The 21,547-nt window shown below is 39.8% G+C and overlaps 1 protein-coding gene across 8 annotated transcripts in view; it reads right to left on the bottom strand.

Annotated features, from left to right (window-relative positions):
- Positions 1 to 21,547, bottom strand: part of ARID1B (AT-rich interaction domain 1B) — a 433,036-nt gene that overhangs the window by 253,615 nt on the left and 157,874 nt on the right. For all 8 annotated transcript variants that reach the window (XM_030316661.2, XM_030316667.2, XM_030316662.2 and 5 more), the window contains exon 4: positions 14,090 to 14,200. In XM_030316661.2, coding sequence (XP_030172521.2) covers positions 14,090 to 14,200 — 111 coding nt within the window. The remainder of the gene's footprint in view (positions 1 to 14,089; positions 14,201 to 21,547) is intronic.

The following is a 21,547-nucleotide window of genomic DNA, read 5'->3' as shown; positions in this document are numbered from 1 at the left end:
AGTGTCTGGGTCATACTTTTTTTTTTTTAATTTTTTTTTTAACGTTTTATTTATTTTTGAGACAGGGAGAGACAGAACATGAACAGGGGAGGGTCAGAGAGAGGGAGACACAGAATCCGAAACAGGCTCCAGGCTCTGAGCTGTCAGCACAGAGCCCGACGCGGGGCTCGAACTCACGGACTGCGAGATCATGACCCAAGCCGAAGTCGGCCGCTTAACCGACTGAGCCACCCAGGCGCCCCTGGGTCATACTTTTTATATTAGAATACCACAGTATAAAAACTTCAGAGAGGCTAAAAAATGAATTATATTAAACTACATATAATTTTGTTGTATTGATGAGAAACTGGGTTTATGAATATATTCAAAAGTAAAATTGGTGATGGTGAGTATCACACACAAGAGATATGGTAAGATAGTTCATAAAATATGTTGGGAAAAGTAAAATATATTGACCTATTTATCACTAAAAGGAACATTCCTTTCCTCTACAATTTGTCCAGGTACGTTTTCACTAGCTACTACTGCTGGCTAAATATATTGGATTTATTAAATAAGCATCGGCAAACGTTCCCTATTTGGGATGTACAATTTATTTTTTTTTAATTTTTGTTAATGTTGACTTATTTTTGAGAGAGAGAGAGAGAGAGAGAGAGAGAGAGAGAGAGAGAGAGAGAGGAAAACAGCACAAGCAGGGGAGGGGCAGAGAGAGAGAGGGAGACACAGAAGCCGAAACAGGCTCCAGGCTCTGAGCTGTCAGCACAGAGCCTGACGCGGGGCTTGAACTCTGACTGGGGAGATCATGACCTGAGCTAAAGTTGGAGGCTTCCCTGACTGAGCCGCCTGAGGCATCTCAAGGGATGCACAGTTTAAACATCAATAGGGGCGCCTGGGTGGCTAGGTCGGTTGAGCGTCCGACTTCGGCTCAGGGCATGATCTCACAGTTCGTGGGTTCGGGCCCCACATCAGGCTCTGTGCTGATGGCTTAGAGCCTGGAGCCTGCTTCAAATTCTATGTCTCCCTCTCTCTCTGCTCCTCCCCCGCTCATGCTCTGTCTCTCTCTCCTTCAAAAGTAAATAAAAACATTGAAAAAAAATTTAAACATCAATAAATACCATGGTCTCAAAGAGCAGGACTAAAAATCCAAAGTAAGATACTTCCAGGATGTTCCCCTTGCAAAACACCACCTGACTCAAAACGACATACTTACTGAATGCCATCTAATCAACTGGGATGAAAAAAGGCAGAGAATTCCAAAAGGTGTGTTTTCTATATTAATAAAATTATTTATGCCCCCTTGATGCCCCTCCTTTCCTCTCTGTATGTGTATTAGGGATAGAGAGGGAGGGAAACATATTTGACTTAGGAGGATATCTTAAGTTGTTTTACCTAATTCCCCACCTTCAGTCTCCCACTAAAGGTGTGTTTATCAGTCACAGCTGGTGATTCCTGGACAACCACTAGGGTTCCTATGGTTATCTGCCTCAGAAACCCGAAAACCTTTTGCAAAATCTAAGGAGTCTATCTAAGGCCAACTTCACTAAAACCAGAGTAGACTTCTATCCATGCCTTTTCTCACGCCTTTTCTTTTCTTTATCTTCTTTTAGGTGATTCTACCACTCCCTGATAATATCACAAGTTGGAAAGAGCAAGGAAAAGCCATTTAGTTACCTACACGACTCTAACCATAATGCTGGGAGAGCCCCTTAGCATTGTTTTGAATTACAATGTATTTAATGTAGTTTTCACATATACACGTTCTTCTGTTATGTGGTAAATAAAAATGAACAACACAGAATCCAAACGAATGCGGAAGAATCCCAGTGGTATTCACACCAACACACTCTATCCGAAGAGGTCCACATACGGGGAGGTCCAATAACGGAGTCTAACGGGCGAGGAGTCAAGGAGATAAAGTTTTAGTCAACAGTCAGCTGCCACAATCACCGGGACTCTACCAAGTCTCTGTTCCGGGTTTCCTCATCCGGAGGAAGGGAATACTGAATCTCGGGGAAGTCTGGTAGACTGGCAACCCTATCAGGCACGGACAGCTAAGTAAGTTTCAAAAGAGGAGGGGCAAACAAATGTAAGAAAGTGACGTTTACGAGTGCTGACACATAAGGCAAGTACCACACAAGAAGTTTTATATACGTTCTATCACATGTAATCCACAGGGGTAAAGGTGAAGCGTCTAGGCAATAAAACTACACTGAGCGTACGCGTGAATGTGCTTTGTGAACCATAATGTGCCTATTTAGATACACTTTTTAAAATCTGATACCCCCAGAAAGGGCCACAATTATATCAAAGGTGGCCAGAACTTTAATATCTTGTTTTCATCCCTATAAAAGTAGAAATTAAGTCAGAAAAATGAATGTTAAGTCAGGGGAGAAAAGTAGAAGAAATAATAAGATCCCTCATGAAATCCCTCAAGAAAGCCAGCAGAATCATTACTTTACCACACCAAATGTTGACAAAAGTGTGTGGCAGTAATGTTCTTCCCCTAAAATAACAAGCATTTCTAATATGGGACTAAATGCCACCCTTGCAGAAAAGGCTAACTTCATTTTGATATAGCTGTCACTGCTCTTACCTTTTCAAATATCCCAAACTTCCACAATGGCAAAACATCTCTGTGATATTACACTTGCTAAACGTATGAATTTTGCAGATTTTATAGATGGTTCTCTGAAGATAAAAAGAGAAGATAGTCTTTTCAATAACAGGCATTCTGAATATAGGTCTGTTTTCTTGTGGATTTCTTATTGCTGAGTGTGTTACAGGAAAGAACACTAATAAGCTAATCCAAATTTTATTTCTATGTTATTCCTACACCTTACATAAAATCTTAAACACGGGAGGCAATCAATAAATGACTGTTAAACGTAATTGAGTTTTTCTGGGTAAAGTGAAACCTGCATTAATCTAGGATGTCAACATTTAGGCACACTAGCTGAAAAAAGACAAATAGAGTAACTACAAAAAAGCAAAACCACTTGGGAAAATCTGAACATATTCATATTTATTCAAGGACACTCATAATTTTAATCTAAATTGGCAAAACAGTGTTTCAAAAGAGACAAGGTCTTAGGTTTGAAAACTAAAGTTGAAGGGCACTCAGGTGTGTTCTAGGACAGGTGCACGCAGGCAGCTGCTGTAAAGGGATGAACTATGGGTTCACTGGGACTCCACCACTGCCGGGACTTTGAGTCCCGTTTCCTGCCATTGTGGAGTCTTTATTTTCACATCTGGGAAGTAGAGCTTTAAAAAAATCTGAAGCAAAATACGTAAAACTACACACATTTTAATAACTTATTAATATTAAACCTTTGCTCTTTATGCAGGAAGTGAAATGACAGTGCTTTAAACACTGGGAGAAAAAAGGGGAGGGAGGGGTTTAATTTTAAAACACCAAGAGAAATCTGCTCAGAGTTCATGGTAATCTCCCTAAGGCCCTATTTCCTCTGCTGGGATTTAAATGTATCACAGAAACTCAAGGTATTCAAAGGAGTAACCGCTACTACACAATAAAAAAGAACAGCTTTCAAAAATAGCATGTGAAAAACCAGGTTCCCCCGCCCCCTCGCACAGTCGCATAGCCTCAAAAAAGAAAAACAAACAAGTAAAAACGTGAAATTTGTATAGTAGACTCATAAATGCACATACTCAAAATAAGTTTCAGAAGAGGAGAAATCATAACGAGATACATGAAACTAAGGGATGCCCCCTCCAGAATGAAATGCAACCAGAACAAAGTCTAAATCATTCCAAAGTAAGCCAAACAAAGCCAAATAAAGTCACCTGGCCCCACCCAAGGAGCATATCAGGATATAAACTTACTGGATTCTCCTAAAAACAAAGGCAATGGGACCAGCCATGAGTCCTAACTGAATTATATATAGTTTCATCTACTTTTGTGATGGCACTCTGTCTTACTCCATGTTAGAGCTAGCAACGCTCTGGTACAATCTGCTGAGTTGTTTACACAAACTCTGCTCCAATACTCTTCAAATCATCTCCGAGAATTTTAGTGAAATGTACAGTTATAGCCACCACTACCATTCTTTCAACATCAGTATCTATTTATGACATTTTAACTCTTATATAAAAGACCTATACAAAAAATAAGGTTTTTGGTAACAAAGAAGAAATGTTTTCTTTTAGGAGTTTTAGAATTCCGGCAGATTTATTCATAAAATCTCATAAAATCTCTGGGTTATTCTTTTCTCCCTAAACCAACTCCCACCACCACGTCACCCCTGTGTTTGCCATCTCCTGGCCACTCAGCTTAAAACCCTTAAAAGCATCTATCACTCATCCCTCCCTTTATTTCAACAATTTTCTCCTCTGCATTCTCACTGCCATCACTTTTTAATAATCTGACTCAACCTCATTAGCGAGATAATACACTAACCTCTTAAGTCGTCTCCCTGCCTCCAGTGGTAATGAAGGCATTTTGAAAATAAAGGCTTTGCATAAATAAAAGGCAGGGAACAATTCACTTGTCTAGGTAACCTGAAAGTACCAGACTTTCAAAAATAGAAGATGGGGTGGGATCTGGCTTTGAGAAGACAAAATACATGTCAAGAAGGGCATGTCTTTAAAGTTCATGTAACTCACACGTAACTCACGCCTACGACATTCACTAAGACCCCTGACTCTGGGCATAGCTATTCTTTTACTAGCAGTTTCCAGTGTTAGTTAACTGAAAGTTTTATTTATGTAAACCAAGACTTTTAAAAATGGTGCTCAATAAATTGTTACACATAATTATTATTATTTTGAAGCCAAATTTTCTCCAGATACAGATAATTACAAAAGACCAATCACATACTTTTGGGGTCATTAGAAGGTGTTAACTAAATCACTGTACTTCTCAACCACCCACACCCATGGTGAAAATAAAAACTGATGAAAGATCCCTACCTTACATGAGAAATTTTTGAAAAAAAAATTATCAGTATCAGCATACAAGTCTAAGATGGGGGCAGGATACTGCTGTGCTCGCTCATTCTGGACTTTAAGAGAAGACATTTACCTGTAGACCAGGCACAGCTTATGTACCATTGTCTCAGGGGACACCACTCTGCTTTGACAAAGATAGTAATAAAATACCAAGTAAAAGGAAGACTTGTGACATACCACTCTGCCCAGATCAAACCAGGGAGCTCCAGAGAGAAAGGAGGGAGACAGGGAGGGAAGGAGAGAGGGAAGGGGTGAGGGGGCACAAAATGCAGGGGACATTTTTCATTAAACTGACTTGGGTTCATCAAGAACAAATGGTGGTTTTCATGTCCCTGGGTTGCTAATATTTCCATTAGTGATAAATCTCAGTTTAAAAAGCACAGGGTGCTTACTCGGTTACTTTTTAGTACACAGATGTAAACCTCGAGTGTCAGAAGTGACTGGAGTCCTCAGATACAGGCCATCAGGGTCGTCCTTACACCAGCATGAAATTAAAACCAACTGCTGATTGTTTTGGTTCAGACAATGGTCTCCACTGGGTTCCCATTGATCCAGTGGGGAAAGGCATTAGACTTTGCATTACAAAGACAAGATTTCATTGTCCTGCGGCTTCCTTTTTGTTTCTTTTTCCTACCTCCCACTTTATACCAGGTGGTCATAAAGATACCGGTATATGTACTTCTCAACTTTTCAAGATAAACCTTTCTCCTTCTCCCAAAACTTCCCTACACTCAAATATGTCAAAGTACCAAACTGATCCCACAGCAGGGAGAGGGAGCCCTCTGCAATCTCGGAGAAGTTAGAGACAGACTCCACAAGAAGACCTGTGGCTCTCCCATAACCTGCATAATAAAGCTATGGACTCAATCAGGCAACTCCAAATCCCTAAGTATGTTCAAAAGCAAATGGCACCCAGGGCGCCGGGGTGGCTCAATTGGTTAAGTGTCCAGCTTTGGCTGGGTCACGATCTCATGGTTCCTGAGTTCGAGCCCCGCGTTGGGATCTGCGCTGACAGCTCAAGAGCCTGGAGCCTGCTTCAGATTCTATGTGTCCCTCTCTCTCTCTGCCCCTCCCCCACTCAAGCTCTGTCTGTCTGTCTGTCCGTCTCTCTCAAAAAATGAATAAACATTAAAAAAAAAAAAAAAAAAAAAGCAAACTGCACCCAAAAATGGGAGGGAAACCATTGCTGGAGACGTCATTACTGAAGGGCATACGCGAGCCAGAACTTTGACAAAGATTTAGTCCTGTTTGCCATTCACCATCATCATTAGAACAGGTATCCAGGCCAAAATATATTACTTTATCACAATAAAGTCATCATTCCTACCATATGAGTCATCATAAGCTGCTCATTTTGTTTCTGGGAGGGAAAAAAAAGGGCAAATGATTTAAACGACTCCCAGCTAATCATTTTTATAATAATCTGATCTAAATATTTAGCCATAATATTATTTACTATCTTTCTGGTCTAATAATCAGGTGCTATATAAATCTGAGAACTCTAGGAAATTAGCTATCAATAACTGAATGCTAAAAATTATATATTTAATTTTTGAATTAATGTTCTCACATGCACTGAACAGGGACAAAATGCACAAATGTATGCACGCAGATTCCACTGCACAGGACCACTGCTCTGAACACTTAAAAAATTCAAACGATAGCTTGATAATGAAATAAAGTGAAAAGGCACACACACCACAATTTAACATTGGATAAAATTTAGGTCCTGTAGAAGGAGACAACAATAGTACCTGACAGCTTTTTTTTTTCTTAAATAGAATGCATTATGAAGAAAAGTGGTTGAGAAAGCTTAGTCACTTTTTTGTAGCTTAAAGCTTTTTTTCCCCCTCTTTTATTCCAGGCTTAAACAAAGTTCAGTGGGGCATCAAACTGCCTGTTTTAAATTACAGTCTGTATTTTAAAATAGAATGCATGCACGGCGTGTTCCTGAAGCTAGGGGGTGGGAGTGTTATTCACGGAAAATTGAAGGCTTGTTGAGTCAATAATCTTCTTTCACACAGTAACAATTTTCAGCTAAAATTTCTTGACCCAAACAAAAGAAAACAAGACCATTCAGTTATTTTACAACGATTTAGAGAAAGAAGGCAAAAGAAAAAGATGAGGAAGAGAGAGACACTTCTAAAACCCTACATTGTGAGGGAAGAATAAAAAATTTTGCTCTCTACATGTATTTATTTCCTCTCCCAAGCTGATGGTTAATATCAAAAATAGTTACTTCCATTCGAAAAGAAAAATAAAAGCAATTAACCAGTCCACAAACGCTACTATGAGCTCCTGCTGGTTACAGAGCTCTTATTATATAACCTACATGTATGCCTTCAGTTACCTACAAAGAGGAAATTTGTAAATTAAAATCTATTTCCCACCTAACTTGGCTAGCACAAAGTAAAACGCATTCAACCCCTTACCCTGGCCATGGCTGCAGAACTGGGGGAAGCCCACTGACCCCTCTGGGTACCAGCACCCTGAAGAAAGGAGGAAGGAGGCTTTCTAGTTCAACACGCCTGCCTTCGGCAGGCTCGAATGAGAAAAGGTACCTTTGCACGTCAGTCCTGGCATAAAAACTAAAATTAAAACCCGAAGTTGTTGTGCGGCGTGGCTTGACCACCTGTCCTACCCAAGCCCCCATGCAAGAATTTCCCACACGCCGTTTTTCTGTGCTTTGTACTGAAGACAAACACGACTGTTCTCCCCCTTGTGCGCAGAGACAGCTCATCTGTCGGAGAGGCTCATGTGTCCAGGTGTGGTTCGGTGGCTCTTTGTGGACACACCTGGGAGTCGTATGCGCCCAGCCTGTGGGGCCACAGAGAAGGCTCCACAGCCTCCCCCAGGTCATCTGAAGAGCAGCAAGCTGGCTCAAAACCTTCCCGTCGCCAATTTGTTAGGGCAAATCCTGTATGCTGACTTTTCTATCAGCCAGGAACATCTGCATTTTTCATCCCTTACTTAATGAGCCTCATTTATCAACTATAGATCATAGTTATCTTTCTATTATCAAAACCAATATCCTGCAAATCAGTTATGTTTCAGTCTCTCTTCATCTCCAATTTTGTCCAGTGTCTATTTTTTATAGTACTCTTTCATTAATTTTTTTAGAACTGACAGTCCCATAAAATGGGTTGAAATTCATTTCCCCCATACTTTAAATGGAAACCTTTAGAATGTTATGTGAACAAGTTTGCAGGGGGTCTGCTTACAGTGTTTTTAAAAATTAAACGAATCTTTTAAAATAACATATTGCCACTAAGCAAATTATCTCAGCTATAATAAATTTAGAATTATCCACTTATTTCAACAGGGCTGAAGATCTCAATTTAGAAACACTTTGCACACAAACACTTCAGTTATTTAAAAGCAAACTCTAGTTCTTTTTAAATATTAATTTATTCAAACTTTCCATATATTTAACCTGCTTTTACCTGGAAGAAATCCAAACTGGTGAGGTTTTATTGGGTATTCATTTACAGAACAAACATTTAAGTGGAAGATTGTTTTGAAAGAAGGAGAAACCTACTTTCCCGCTTCCTACTACTTCTTGCCTTGTTCAAGTATTATCCTCTATTTTCAAAATGACTGCCAATATCACAAATGTAGTCTAAGGGATAAAATTATAGAACATCACATCTTAAAGAAATGAGCCATGTTGGAAAATAACGTTTGTCAAAGTCACTACCACTTTTCCTAAATTCGAACTTTCAAGTAAGGTCTTCACGTGTTTCTCTCAACCTTAATCCAAAAAGAATTAAGGTCTCCATATGGAATAGACCAGTTACTAAAATTACGTTTGAGAAGATGGTAAATCCTACGTAAGAATTCCAACTATTGCGTGTTCCACTTAAAACTTTGCCAAGATATCAAAATGTGTCTGTACCTTCAGTTTGGAAACTATGCCACTGATGAAGGGGTATCTTCAGATACTCTACCTGACAAGGCTCCATCCATCTTCCTGCTCCCTTCCATGACTGCTCACCGGTCACCTCTTCCTTAACTCCCCAACTCCACGGACTCTACTAACGTTTAGAAACACTCACAAACAGCTGATGTCGCCAGCTACACACAGGAATAATCAGTGCTTCAATACTGAAATAAAGTGACAACAACTTACAATTTTTTATATGTTCAGAATGATTTGAGAAGGATCAATCAACGGAAGACAGCTATCCTCTTAACCTTTTACTGAAACCCATTTAAATCAAGTTCAAGATACAAGTAAAAAAAGTTTGGGAAGAGTTCATTCAGCAGCCAAACATCTAATTCTAACCTGGTAGATTTCAACTTTTGCAAAAACCTGCCACCTAACAGGTTAAGAACACTTTAACAATTTGTGTTTTCAATCGGGTTGAAAACTTAGTGAAAAGCAAAACCCAGTTAAAAAATGCTTCACCTAGCTTTTTCTAACAGTTCCCGATTGTTCACAGGAACTGTGTTATCAAATCTACAACACTTAAAATGTCCCTATTAACATATCATCAATATTCATATATGCTGCCAAAGTACACGACCTTTTACCACTATCCAACGTAAGTGCCATTAAAGATTTAAAAAACAAACACACACAGAGTATTCTTTTTCAGGGAAGGCAGATCATTGTAGGCTCTGTTGCTAATACCTAACCCCCAAAGAATATTCTTGGTAATAACAGTTTTCCAACCATCCCCTTTCCGGCTTCCAATATCCTGTTTAACACCCTCTATTTCAAAGAAAAACCGGCATTTACTACCTCCTTCCTTTCACAAAGGGCCAAAAGACATATGTTTTATCGAAACCTCGATATTCCCTTCTAATTGCAAACTTCAACAAAGGTGCCATAAGCAATGTTCCACGCGACATTTAGGGTTTTTTACTAAACTCTGAAAGATACAAAAATCCCTTTTTAGGTCGACCTCTTTAGATATTTCCTATTTAAAGAAGAAAGGGTCAGAAGGAGATTTTTAATGACCTGATGGGCCTTCTCAAAGTCTGTTAGAATGGGGCTGATCTTATTCTGCATCTGAGGCAAACCGAATAATGGGCCTACTATCTGAAACACAAACTGGTGGGAGGCCTCTGCGAAGAAGAAACCAGATCACTGACTGCCAACCTAAGGAGAAGGACAGCTCTTCAGATCCCTGGAGGGGAAAACGCTGTTTACTTGGAAGGAGAAAATCAAACCTTTTGTTTGTTTACTTCCCTGTATCCATGTTTATACACATTTTATTAACAACATATCTGTGCCGCACTTACTGAAATTATTATCATTCCCGTCAATTTATTTATTTCTACAATTAAAAAACCTGTATTACTAAGAAAAGAATGTTTTCACACTATTTTTAGCTCAATTATCCAAAAGTGCCCACTTCTTCTCTAGAAGCTTAAGGCTACCAGGTTCAAGTCAAATGTCATTTTATAATAAAACAGTTTTAAGGAAAAACCCACCCTGCTAATACAGATACCTCATTATAATCCTTTAGTCTCAGGAGCATCAGAGAACATAGGCTCTACTGATATCAATTTGATACCTTGGAAAAAATCCCTTAAGCAATGAAAACAAAATTCTGAAACTGGAGGAAGAACGTGGTTGGAAATTTTTACCTAAAATCTTATTAGGAAAATACTACTGAATAAACATCATAAATACTCTGAAAAGATCCTATTCTAACAGGGGAGCCAAGACAGCTATAAAAATAAGTGTAATAAAAAGATAAACAGTAAATGGCACAAGCAATGAAAATGTAACAAAAGACAACAAAAAAAAGTGTATTAAATAATATTTGTAGGGGTTATCTTAAAATAGACATTGAGATCTACTCAATGTTTATAAAATAAAGCGTTAGTAAGTTGTAACATTTTTCTGGCCTTCCACTGTGTATTCTGCTTAAATGCTGGCTTCCTTTCATATCAATATTAGAGGTGGAAAAACTACCCAATGTGCTCAAATTTTAAGTGATAATATTCCAAGGAGAGAGAGTTCTGCAAGCTACTTTTAATATCGACTAGATGCTAAGAATTGTTAATAATGGTAATATCAAGGTATGGAAGCTAATGCAACTCAATGGGGAAAGGCTGTTGATTAAGAGGGAGAGCAGTGAGTGGACATTATTAAGAAAGATTTGTTCTGAGCTTAGGTCTGAGGGAATTAAGTGTTAAGTAAATATCACTGGTCATGGCCCCAAGACAACAAGAGGACAAGTATTAATTTATGAGGTATTTGCTTTACCGTGGATGATCTCAGGATCTAAGTCAGCTGGAAAACATAACTGCGTTAGCTCCTGAAGATCACCAAGAATTTAATGACATGCAAATACAGACAGATACCAGTTCAAACAACGGTGGGAGGACAACTTACTGAGATATCAAATTACAGATCCAGCATAAGGATACTGGAAATACCTTGGTTTGTCATAATGGAAACTGAACTGCATAACAAACATGCTAAAGAAAAGATCACACGTACAGAAAATATTACAAAATCTATCCCAATATAATCAGAAAGATTAAGAAAGGACTACTGGAGAAGTTCCTTCTTAATAGTCACATATAAAATAATCGAAGACTGAACAATCATACGGTAGAATCCTATACCACATTTTTTAAAATGTAAAGGGAAGACGCACAACTTAGTTCCAAATCATAAGCTACAGGTTACACATACAATGGGTTGCCTTTAAAAGACAAGATTTGTATCACTGACACATGAATCAAAAATGCAGCATAAATCCACAAATTACCCAACAGCAAATTCAGATATAATCACAATATAGTTTCATGGTACCTACAGTATCAACTTAGCCAAGTGGGAGAACTAAACTACTTAAAAGAGGTAATACTAAAAATACATGATATTAGAGCCATGGAGAGTACCAACAAATCTTGCCCCCAAACTGTGATGACCTTAATTGTGTATAACATAGCTAAACACGCGTTAGTCAAGCCTGTACGCAAACTTTCTACACAAACGATGCCTGTTAAAAGAAAAGTGGCATGCTAAAATCCATTTAAATAGAGCCAATTTTCGTTTTGACAGGTTGGCAGCAGGTTAGGGAGGGTGGTGGCTAGGTACACCAGCTGATCTATGGTTTGTCCTTCATTCAGTAACTGACACTTCCATATACTCGCCACAAAACCAGGAAAGTTTGTTCTCTAAAAAAAAGCTTAGTGAAATGTTATTGCATCAATCAGCATCTTATTTACCTGTGAGTTAGTTACAAAAACTGAAAGAAAATACCAAACGGGGCATTTCTTTCTCTCTCTCTCTCTCTCTCTCTCTCTCTTTTTTTTTTTTTTTTGTTACCACGTAAGAAAATTTGTGTCATAAACAACTAACTGTAAATCCTCTTACAAATTAGACACGGAAAAGATGGAGGAAGAAAGCAAGTCATTAGAAGTATTCAAATAGAACAATTCAGAAAAACTTGGAACTATTGATGAACAGATCGGTTCACTTCCCGAAATGCTGTCAGCCCCCTTTTCAACACCCAGCTTAAAAAGCACCGTCCCAGAGCCCGACTCTTCCATCGGGTTTTCTGGGACTTCCGCATTTCATTCCCTCCCTAACGGTGCTGCAGAGCCAGCTGAGCGTCGACACCCCCTTTCCGTGCAGAGCCATGAAAAGCAGCAGAGCCTAGTGAACGACTCCGAAGTTCCAGTGGATACAAAGAAAGCAGCACGCCACCAACTGTTCTTCTAACTACGTAAAAAAAATCTGTATCGATTTATAGCAGCCTTTCCAACCTACAGCACAGCACACATCACATCACCAGCCAGGGGCACCCCTACGAAGCTGGGCTTCTCTAAAAACAGTAAAAAGCTGGGGGAGGGAAAAAAGTGGAATTCGTTGTCCATCTGTTTCCCGTGAGTCCACTGAAATTTCCGAAAACCGCAAGCTAATTTCCAAATATCCAGCAAACATTACGTTTGTCAGCGCTGCTCCCCTGCATGCGTACACACGCGTACACGCTCACCAAGCTCAGGCGTCCGCTAAAGAAGAAAAGCTTACAACGCAAGACGCAGAACCCATCACCTCTCCTTCTTTCGAAAACCGAGTAACTAGACAGTGAGCACCCCGGCGTCGACTAGAAGATGACCACAACCGATTTCACCCACCTCCCATCATGGATGTAAAAGCTAAAACATTACGTCAAAAACATGTTCATCGGCTTCAGAGATACTCTACACCCTGTGGCCAGCACTTACCTTCTTCTCTAAGGCTGCACATGACTTAAAGACGGGTAGAGCATGCATGGCAAATGTCATGTAGAACGCTGATTACAAATGCTAGTCCTTGAACGCTTACAAATAATATAATATTACTTAATGTAAAACATTGGAAATTCAAATTAAAATCCTGGCTAGCCTGAACTCCCATCTTAAATGAAACTTAACAAAAATGAAGCAATAATAATTCTTCAAATCAAAATATTTTAATAAAAAAGAAATATAAAAACTGATTTGCACAGATGTACTCTTTTAGTTTATAAGGAAAACCTCACTTGAATTAGGCTATTGTCCATTAAAAACAAAACAAAACAAAACAAAAAAACAAGTTCTTTACAGGCATCAACACGATTCCCTATAATCTGGCCACTACCCTAATCAATATATATCTCCATCCCCATACTGTATTTGCTGGTGGAAATAAAGTCTGCCTTTTCCAAATTTAAACTAAAATGCTTTCTTTTGGGTAGAAAAGGATTGGGTGATTTCTCATTACATCTAGCCCCAGAAGCTGGGATGCTACCACCGGATGCTTTATCTCGTTCATCAGCTGTGATCATTTGCCAAGTGGGAATTTCTTCACGTTTAACTCTTGTACAGACACCTCTGTTCTGTATCACTACAGAAAGCAACAGGCTAGGCAAAGCACAACTGTACAAGAGAAACACCTTTCTGCCACAAAACCCGTCAGCTGAGTAATAAACCTTGCAAATGGACCCAGAGATACTTCCAGATGAAAGAGACCTATCCAGAATAAAGCCCTAAAAAATTAATAAACCACAAATACATCTGACATCTAGAAAGTTCTCCCCTGAGTCTTAATATAAAGTAGAACAAGCAAAAGTAACAGGTCTTTTTAAAAATCTTTAACTCATTACATTTCTAAATCAGCACATTAATGTCTTACTGGTAAACTTGATGGTCTTTCTTGTTGTATTAAGTTCAAGTCTTCGTGGTTAGGTTTTCCAGGAGCCAAAGGAGGTTGAGACCTAGTTCCATAGCCTTCCTGAGACATGTCCTAAACAAACACAAATATAAAGCACTTCATAAATATCTCAATGAAGTTGTAACCAAAATGAAGCAAAGGCTTATCACAAACTATCAATTTACATTACATTTAAGCAGACATAGAAATACGTTCTAGCTATCATGTAACTTTATCAAAAGTAGAAGCAAATGACAAAGCAGTGAATCGTCAAGAGCAAAAAACATTATATACACATATGTATACATATACGTGTGTATACATATATGTATATATACACACACAACTAAATTTATCATGACCATACAAACTAAACGCCATATTTGAGTTTTGCAGGAAGGTAACAGTCAGTAAAAGATGGAGAAGGAGGTAAGCTACAACCAAACTCTCTTTAAACCAGAGCAAACCAAAAGTTCATGTTATTGTTTAATTCTGATTTGAGCTGAGCTGCCTTTAGCGTTACCTTGAAAATGTTAACATAATTAATGAAAACTTTATTATCAACTGACTTTTAGTACGTCCTCTCGATAACCCACAAAACAACATCATTATTAAGCTCACGGTATCCTGGGGTTTCTACAAAACCAATAAACGCTCATGTGCAGAATTCCATATGTTCACGTGGCATAGTTTCCAGAGAAGCACAATCAAGAATAAAACAGCAGTAGGGAAACAAAACACACCCAGAAAACCTGCTGAGGTCTGAGAAACTTATCATTAACATGGCCTTTCTGGCATCCTGTTGAACACTTTTCCAGGAGGTATTCAGCATGGTTTCAGTGTTATACTGAAATACTATTATAGAAACCAAATACCACACCACACCAAACTCACTGTATACCCAATCTCGAGCTGTTTAACTATGCATGCTCAGCTACTAAACATTCTACCACCATTTGCACCCAAAGTCAAACAGCAGCACAGAATGTAAAATACTTATTACAGCATGTCTTAATTGGCGCTGAAAGCTGAAAAACCAGTTTCTGATGGGACAGGGAAAAAAGAATGGAAAACACCACTTAAAAGTAAAATTCTCTCCCTTTCCCTGTCAGTGTTTGTATTAAAGAAACATTATATACAACTTCTACTTCTCCTGTTAAATCCTCAAAATACCACTTTAAAAATTAATGTTTATTAGTTGAAACCCTATAAAAAGCTTCTGCTGCCCCACCCCTTTCTCACACAGTATACGCTTAAAATTACATGGTTTCTTAAGCCAAGAAACTTTGGACCAATAGCTAGTACTACAAAGTATACAAACTGTACAAACCAGATTTAAGTAGCCAAGCACTGGCTTTAAACAGGCTCTATGGTAAGAGCATGCCTACAATACAGCATTTCCCAAGCAACCCTTCTGTCCTTTAAATAAATCTACACACACACACACACACACACACACACACGCACGCACACACACGCACGCGCGCACACACAATTAATCAAAATATCTAACCTCTAAAAGGAATGCATTATGCCCAGTCAGTACTATGCTTTTGTAAGAGAGTTAAATCCCAGTTGTCCAGGTTTTAATCTGGTAACAGTGAGGTGAGGCCTCAGTGAGCACATGCCATCCAGGATACCCAAAAGGGTCTCTTCAATCTGGCTGCCAGCAGAGGGGAACAATTGGGCTGTGGGGGACAAAAGCCAAGGCTGAAAGATTATTACCGCTCTCGCTGCCCACCCCCTGCCCCCAGCACCGGCTCTTCCGGACCCCAGACCTCCACTTGTCACACGGACATCCCGCTGGGTGCCCTGCAGGCGCCTTTAGATGAACAGCAAGGATTTCAAATCAAGTGGGGCACAAGGCCTCCATTCAGGGCCTTCACCCTGTTACAAAAAACCCCACAAAGGTGCTGGACAGCCTCACAATGGGCAAACAAATGAGCAGACCCCCCCCATCCAGTTCCTCAAATACACGCGTGTGCGCACACATGCTTTATGGGCAGTGCTCAGAGACTTTTTTCTTTTTTTTTAGTAAACTTCAGTTAAGAAACAGGAACAGGCTCACATGCCCTATGCTTATTAGCCTTTTAAATTTTTTTTATTTTCTCTTTGTAGCTAAATGAACTGATTTTTAAAAGAGTTGAAAGAGACCATTACAGCGGTAATGAATACACATTTCAATTTCGATACTGTCCCCTCTAAAATAAGCAGCACTGAACTAATAGACTAGGAAAGCTATCAGAAAATTTTACTATGGCCTTGCATTTCACTTTTTAAGGCTTTAAAAGTTCAAAATAATTAGATCCCACCAAAGTCTCAAACACTATTCCTAACCACAAGAGGCTTTCAATTATTAAATTCAGTTGGAAATAAAACTGAAACAAAATTTAGTGAGAATGGCTGAAACGGGAACTTGTTCCGCCTCAATTTGTGTTGAAACAGAAGGATTAATTTAACTGAGGAAACATCCAGAAAAGGTACCAAGGTTTAACCTAAAACAATCATCATCTGTATATAAATCAGCCTGGGACTATAAAGTCTACATTTGGCAGCTTTAATAAAGACAGAAAGGCTATATTCCATAACAAACCTGAGCTTTTTCCCCTTCAGAGCTATATTTATTTTCTAGTATGTACTTATTTTCACTTCAAGAAGAGTAGTAGTAATGAGTAATTTAATAGACAATATAAGAGGGCAATGTCAGTATCAGGAAATAATGTGTTCAGCATTACATTTTATAAACAAATGACAAGATACAACCTTACATTTAAAAAAACTTTTTTTAATGTTTAGTTTTTTGGAGAGAGAGAGACTAGAGCACGAGCAGGGGAGGGGCAGAGAGAGAGGGAGACACAGAATCCGAAGGAGGCTCCAAGCTCTGAGCTGTCAGCACAGAACTAGATGCGGGGCTCGAACCCACAGACTGTGAGATCGTGACCTGGGCAGAAGTCGGACACTTAACCGACTGAGCCACCCAGGTGCCCCACATTTTTAACACATCACTGCCATCTCTGGTTATTTACAAATCTGAACCCATGCACACTAGTGTGCACGCTAGTTTACACACATATTATTCTGCATTCATCTGCCGTGCATATGCAAGGCCATGGCCATTTAAAAGAGTTATCTCACTCTAATAATTCTGCAATGCAAAAGAACCACACGTGCGGAACGTGGTTTACCCTTTCAGAGTTCTTTATCAATATTATTTTTCTTCGTCACACCCACAAACTTTTACCCATTGATGGATTCTGGTTTTAACCCTCTTTATGTTATGAGTCAAAGAGTCGAAGGTAAGAAGGAGACTGACTCAGGAAACAACTAAGGTTTGTGAAAAGAGCTTGCAGGTAGGGGCACGCACACATCTGTTCCACAAGTGTTCACCTAGGTATTTAACAGACGTGGTAGGCGTCTGCTGAATGCCCAGGAGAGAACACTCCTTTTGCTGGGTACTTAACATCTTACAGTGTGAAGCACGAGCAGGTACAAAACACTCGTGTCCCACTTACATTGTAAGGAAGGATAAGATCACAACTATCACGTGGGTGTCCCGTAGAGGCCAAGAGCCCAAGTGCTCCTGTCTTCTTTTATGATGAAATGAATTAAGTACTAATGGCAACACAAGACTTGAAAGAAAATGTAGAATAAAATGTCAAGGACTCTTTAAAAAAATAAAAAAGGGAAAATATTCCCATGGTATGAGTTCAAAAGATACAAGGTGATAAACAATGAAAAGAATGACTGTCTCCTCCACAGGATGCCCTCCACAAGGTTATCCTTCCACAACCACTCAATGCATTACCAAGTGTAAATGTGAATTTAAATCCTTTCTCCTTTGTTTCTCCTATACACAGCATGTTTTTGGTCCCTTAACAATAGACCATACAGCTCATTCCATATCTGCACCTAAATGTCTATTCTTTGTGTCCTGCTACAGAGTACCGCATTATTTGTCAGAACTGTGACTTATTTAAGCAGTCCCCTACTGATGGACAGTTAGGTTGCTCCCAATCTTTCCCCACCTCATACAACACAATGATAAAATCCATGTGCGTTCATCTTCGTGTGAAGTATTTCTGTGGCATAAATCTGCACGAGGAGCATTTCTGCCAGACGGTTGGTACCTTTAAATTTTTGACAGAATCTAACAAAGTGCTCTTAACAAAGGGACTCTCGGTCTACATTCAAGGCCATCGTTTTGGAACAGAATGAAGCTTCACTAAAAATGTTGATCTTAACTCTCGATATGCCTAAAGCCATTATAAAAAGCAGGAGAGCAGGGGCAGGGGGAGTGGTAGGAGGACTAGTAGACAGTAACACAAAGGAGAACAAAAACTCAAGAGCATGTAGAATAGAAACCAAAGGAAGATGGAGAAGTAGACGGGGTGAAGGGTCCTACACACACCGGCAAATGGTATACAGGGTGGGGGAGGATGAGGCCAGGAGCCAGTGGAAACCGGTCTAGAAACCATGGTGACTTTTGGGTGACTTAAGAAAGATTTCTCCAATAATCGCATGAAGTCCAGGTGTGTTACCAAGAACAAAGATGGCCACTTACTACCACTGCAATAATCCAGAGTGAGATGACAGGATTTGAATGGTATCGTAACGTCCTGCAACATCTAGGTCAGAATAAGTTTCCTGCTCCTTTTTTCTCCCTGCTTTTGGAACTGCCAACATCAATTCCAACTGCTAATGGGGAAAAGAAATGGCATATAAGACACTGTTGTGGGAGGGAAGAAGGACTGGGGCTCCTCCACAGGGTGCAGGCCTGATGGCCACACAGGGTTACCAGTCACACGAAATCATGACTCGGATCAAGAAACTTAGCATGCCATTGACCTCCCTAAGTTTTAGCGTATAGGTAAAAAAATTTAACATATCCTTTCCCAAAAGAAAGCAATAGAAGGCTATAAAACACCCACTTCATAATGGGTGTTCACAATCACCCCCTCCGCCAACCCAGGAACACGCTGAAGGAAATACAAAGACAGCTGACATTTGCAGGCAGGGCTCTGTGACAGGTTCTGTGTGCTGTCCACCTTTACAATAAACCCCCGAGATAGTCCCTTCCACCATCTTGTTTTTACCATTAGGAAACAAAACCTTAAGTGACTTGCACAGCTAACATCTAAGCACTGGATAGTGTCTCTATGTGATGGACAAATCATTTCTTTCCTAAGCGTCCTCCAGAGGCCACTGGAAACCTCACACACTATTACATACTATTTAATATAATTTTAACTTTTTTAAGGTATTCCATATATTCTCCTAAACTCCCCTTTCAAAAATTATGAACCTTGCAAATTTTATATGTGGGATACTTCCAAAATACTCAGTTACAATACTGTGAATAAATATTAAAATTTAAAACTTCCGCAAATTTGAATCTAAGACTACTTACTCTCTCTACCATGACCATGGAATAAAGTCCACAGGTCGACAGGAAAGACAGAAAGAGACCTGCGCCGCCTTCTCACATTATGTTCGCGTAAAGCTCCTCGGCCAGTTCGGCTCTTCCAAAAACTGGCATCGCTCGGATCTTTACCCCAGAGACTCCACGCTGATCCCATGGGGTGACAATTCCTCTACTTCAAGTCCCACATATTTTAACTGCACTATGAATATCTCTACTTGAGGGTAAAGTCCCTTCCACACATCACATCGGAAAAGGACTCTCCTCTTCGTCCTCCATCCTGATGGTCCTCTGTCCGGTCACCGCCCCATCTACAGGGGACTTCTCAGAGCCATCCCACACACCTTTTCATATCTTTCACTATCCGCAAGCTTCTGACCCATCGAGTCACTGTCAAGGCCACAGTCTTCGTCTTCCCCCACCGACTGCCAGGCCCTGTACTTGAGCCGCTTTATATTATGGCCTGCGGCCGACTACGCCACCAGAACTGACTTGGCTAAAATTCAAATGGTCGTGGCACCCTATTGCTTGGAAAAGGCCTCAGTGCCTACAGAACAAAGCCCGCGGTCTTTGGTCTGGCACAGGAGAGTTCGGCAAACACCCTCCAGCTGGCACCCAGCTTCAGCTGGGTCTTCCCCCGGCAAGCCCGCACCTCACCCCCTCACCCCCTCGACTGTTCCCGAGCTCTCAGGATGCCACGTGTCTGCACGTGCAGCTCTTCAGTCCGTCCTGGTCCCGGAGGGGTGCCTTTCTTTCTGGATCTGCAAAGCATCTGGCTGTCCTCAAGAGCCTGCTAAAAATGAACTCCAGCATGCCCCCAAACAATGACCCTCTTCAGATGTACTCCTCCTGAAGAATTTACAATGCTGTATTTTAACTATTTGTTTGTGTATCTCGTGAACTGCCCTCTTACTTCCTCCTGGGTTCCCAGTGCCAAGTGCAGACAGGTACTCAGGAAGGGGCTGGTGAATGAATGATTGACTGAACGAACGGCTCTGAAAAGCTTACACTTAGAATTAGACACAGCAATACAAAAATAAATGTAGGAGGACAAATACCTAAAACCGAACAAAACTTGGGCTCATGCCCAAGAATATTCATCATGGTAACAGCTACACTGCCTGGTAGAATGTGCTACAAAACACATTTTGTTGTTTGTCACTGGCAGTCTTGAATGCAGTAAAAAAAATAATAATAATAACAATTGAGAGAGAGGAAAAAGACTATGGTAAGCATCAGTGGTGCCATCAAAAAAGAAAGAAAAATCAAGACATTCTATACTTCCTTAATGAACAAACCAGTAATGAAATATTCTTGCCAAAAAAAAAAAAATGATAATGAGTTTGATAAAGCCTATCTAACCACCAATTTATAGGAAATAAAAAGGACCAAAGAACATGCTAAACCATAGCGAATCAATCAGCAAATCTCAAACTGTAGGAACCTCTACTAGACATATGACCTACTTTCTTCAACAAATGAGTTGCAATAGTTACAAGGAGAGAGGGGAAGAGAGATGGAGACGGAGGAAAATCCTAGAGATGAGACTGTATCAACCAACTCTAAGACTGGACCTTAGATCTTTATTCAAACTATCCTACAGCGTAAATTAAACCTTTATTCCATTTGTGAGGCTACAGGAAAACTGGATAATTGGTATGAAAATTTGCATTTTAAATGTGATAACTGTATTATGTTGATGTTTCCTTTTTAAAGGCCTTTATCTTTCAGAGATACATACTGAAATATTTACAGATTAAACAACACACTATCTGGGACTTACTTCAAAATAACACTGAGGGTGGGGGTTGGGAGGTGAGGGAAGAGAGTATAGGTACAAAGAAACTGGACGTACAACTCTTAAAACCTGAGCAATGGGTGCACAGGGCTCCTGTCTACTCCTGTTTATGTTTATATTTTCCATTTAAATGAAAATAGAGTGAATGGCATTAAAGACCATCTGTGGGGCATCCACCTTCAAGACTACAAGAACTTCTCCCAAGAAAACCCATCAAACATAG

The sequence above is a fragment of the Lynx canadensis genome, chromosome B2, assembly GCF_007474595.2.
Source record: "Lynx canadensis isolate LIC74 chromosome B2, mLynCan4.pri.v2, whole genome shotgun sequence".
Classification (NCBI taxonomy): Eukaryota; Metazoa; Chordata; class Mammalia; order Carnivora; family Felidae; genus Lynx; species Lynx canadensis.
Note: the sequence above shows the minus strand (reverse complement) of the source record. Positions and strands in the feature narration are given on the sequence as shown.